This window comes from Poecilia latipinna, unplaced genomic scaffold (genome assembly GCF_001443285.1).
Source record: "Poecilia latipinna isolate Pla-1442-1.1 unplaced genomic scaffold, P_latipinna-1.0 Scaffold1472, whole genome shotgun sequence".
Classification (NCBI taxonomy): domain Eukaryota; kingdom Metazoa; phylum Chordata; class Actinopteri; order Cyprinodontiformes; family Poeciliidae; genus Poecilia; species Poecilia latipinna.
The window spans coordinates 6,872-9,601 of NW_015114088.1; the positions used below are offsets into that span (position 1 = coordinate 6,872).

General features: G+C 40.5%; 1 protein-coding gene across 2 annotated transcripts in view; it reads left to right on the top strand.

The window, feature by feature from the left end:
• dgke (diacylglycerol kinase, epsilon) overlaps positions 1-2,730 on the top strand; it is a 15,699-nt gene that overhangs the window by 6,628 nt on the left and 6,341 nt on the right. For both annotated transcript variants that reach the window (XM_015057558.1, XM_015057557.1), the window contains exons 6-10: positions 117-165; positions 267-380; positions 491-562; positions 1,441-1,568; positions 1,661-1,772. In XM_015057558.1, the coding sequence (XP_014913044.1) occupies positions 117-165; positions 267-380; positions 491-562; positions 1,441-1,568; positions 1,661-1,772 (475 nt within the window). The remainder of the gene's footprint in view (positions 1-116; positions 166-266; positions 381-490; positions 563-1,440; positions 1,569-1,660; positions 1,773-2,730) is intronic.

Consider the following 2,730-nt stretch of genomic DNA (forward strand, 5'->3'; position numbering starts at 1 on the left):
GAAAGGTGGGGCTTTTTTTTTTTTTTTTTTTTTTTAATTAAACAGTTTGAACGTTGAATGTGGATACTCTTCTTGGTCGTTTCGACGCTGCTGATTTGCACAATAACAATTTTCAGATGGAAGGTCCAAGTAGCGTCAAAGGGGGTCTACTTTCGGAAACCAAAGGTGATATACGTACATAAGTTTTTCCAAACTTTTCTGTGCCAACATGTTTACAAGCCAAAGCTGACCTGCTGAACTTCTCCCCACCCTACCCCCCACTCCAGGTTCTGTCCATGAACAACTACTTCTCTGTGGGGCCGGATGCTCTGATGGCGCTCAACTTCCACGCCCACCGTGAGAAAACACCCTCATTCTTCTCCAGCCGCATCATAAACAAGGTTTGAATACGCAAATCCCGTTCAAACTAGACCGCACTCGTATTTTCATATGAATACACAGCTACTGGTTGTAAATTTGGTGGCTTTGTTTTCTATTTGTCCTCCCTCAGGCCGTGTACTTTCTGTATGGCACCAAAGATTGTTTAGTGCAGGAATGTAAAGATCTGGATAAAAGGATTGAGGTACGGTAAGCTTTGTCAATGCTGATTGTACCTGATCTGCTTTTATTTTAGCCAATAAAGCTGCTGAAAGGAGCACAGTATAAACTCTCCTAATGAAGCAAAAAGCAGTGAGCTTCAGCTGAGCCAGGCTACTGTCATCTTCTTTTATGCAAAGTGAAACTAAGCCTATAAGTAGTTAATGCACATATTCAACAAAAGCTTTACTAAGTGCAGAGAAAGGCTCTGGAGCGCCTTTTAACTGGAAAGACTCTGCTACGGTTCAGTTTTAACAACACTGAAATAATTTGGCTGCACAGTTTACTGGAATGGCTTCAACCTCAACCTGATTGAAAGCTTAGGGACTACGAAAAATCAATCAATCAGGAAATCAACCGATCTAAACTTTGCCAATTCCGAGAAAAATTCCAAAATCTTTCATTTGTCTTTGGAAATATTGGACCTCTACAGATATAATAGCACTATAATTCTGTTAAGTTAAGGAGTTTCACAATGCTGCCTTTTTGGACATCATGCGTGGCAGGCACTCAAAAAATCAGTCTGATTAGTTTTACTAAGACAAAACTCACTGATATTTAAATATTTAAATGACATCAGCCCGGGTTTAAACTAACCCCCCTGCAGCTGTAACCTGTAATCAACCGCAACTTGATAAGAAATTAACCAAAACACTGACAATTGATTCATCTCTGTTAATCTCCAGATTATGGTACAGATTACTGCAGATGTTGAACTCTCTCACCTTAAATGGTGAAGATTGTGGTTTAAAAGTAAACGCTTAAATAATTTGATGTCGTTATCAAACAAAGATGGAACCAAACTGTTAATTATGGAGCCTTCATTCTTGTGACTTTAATCGTTGATGGCGTTTACCACCCCAGCTGGAGCTGGACGGGGAGAGGGTGGCGCTGCCCAGCCTGGAGGGCATCATCGTTTGCAACATCGGCTACTGGGGAGGAGGCTGCCGGCTCTGGGAGGGGATGGGAGACGAACCCTGCCCCCCGACTCGGTGAGGCCTGCTTAGGTGTGAATGTGTAAGGAGAAGAAATCCAATTTTTTTGGGGGGGTGAGGCTCATGTGACCGATGCCCTGAACCCGCAGGCTGGACGACGGGCTGCTGGAGGTTGTGGGTGTGTTCGGTTCTTTCCACTGCGCTCAGATCCAGGTCAAGTTGGCAAACCCTGTGCGACTGGGACAGGCACACACCGTCAGGGTGAGAGCATACCCTTCCTCCCCCTACACACACACACACACACACACACATCTGAATGACAGCAGTAGGCCTGTTTGTTGCTCAGCTGATGTGTCTTTGCATGTAAAACAGGTAACTCATCTCGTTGCTCAGGGTGGATTTTAATGCCAGGTGTGAGTGGCCTACTTATGTCTGAGTCACATATTTGCATTTTATTACCTGGTCTGAACGAGGCCTTACTTGCATTTAGCAGCATTTTTAGACTTTTAGAACTTTTATTTTTATGTCCAGTGTTAATAATAAACTGTATTTATTGTCCAGAATATTTTACTAAATCAAGTTACCAAAAAAAAAAAAAATCCCCAATTTCTAACCAAAATAGTTATTAATTTAGTTATTTAATATATAAAACATTTATTGGGTTGGCAAAATGTAAAGAAAAAAATTTTTTAATATGTTTCTGAATATATTCTTTATTTTATGGAACTATATTCTAGGGGTGCAGCGATTGCAGTTTTCTGGCTGATTGCCCATTTCCAATCTTTAAAAAGCCTGACCTGCCGATTCTGACTTTGGTCGATGCAAAGTTGTTGTTTTTTTGACTGAAATATCAGCAAGAAAGTCACTGAGTTGGCTGGGGTGACTATTGTTGCTGCAGACTTGACCTGGTGGGCTGGTCTGTCAGTCAAACCTCTCTCACAGGAGAGCAGAAGAGGACAGTGTTTGATCTTTGGACCTTTGCTGTGATAGATAAGATCGGCTTCACGTCTAAGTATTTGCCGATCACCTGTCTCCCAAAATTAAGAAAATATTCACCGATAAATCAGTACACCCCTACTATATTCATAATTTTTCTAGTAGCTACACTTTCTATCAATTATGTACTGCATATGTATATATATATATATATATATATATATGTATATATATATATATATATTTTTTTTTTTTTCTCGGGATTATTTTCTGAGACATATAT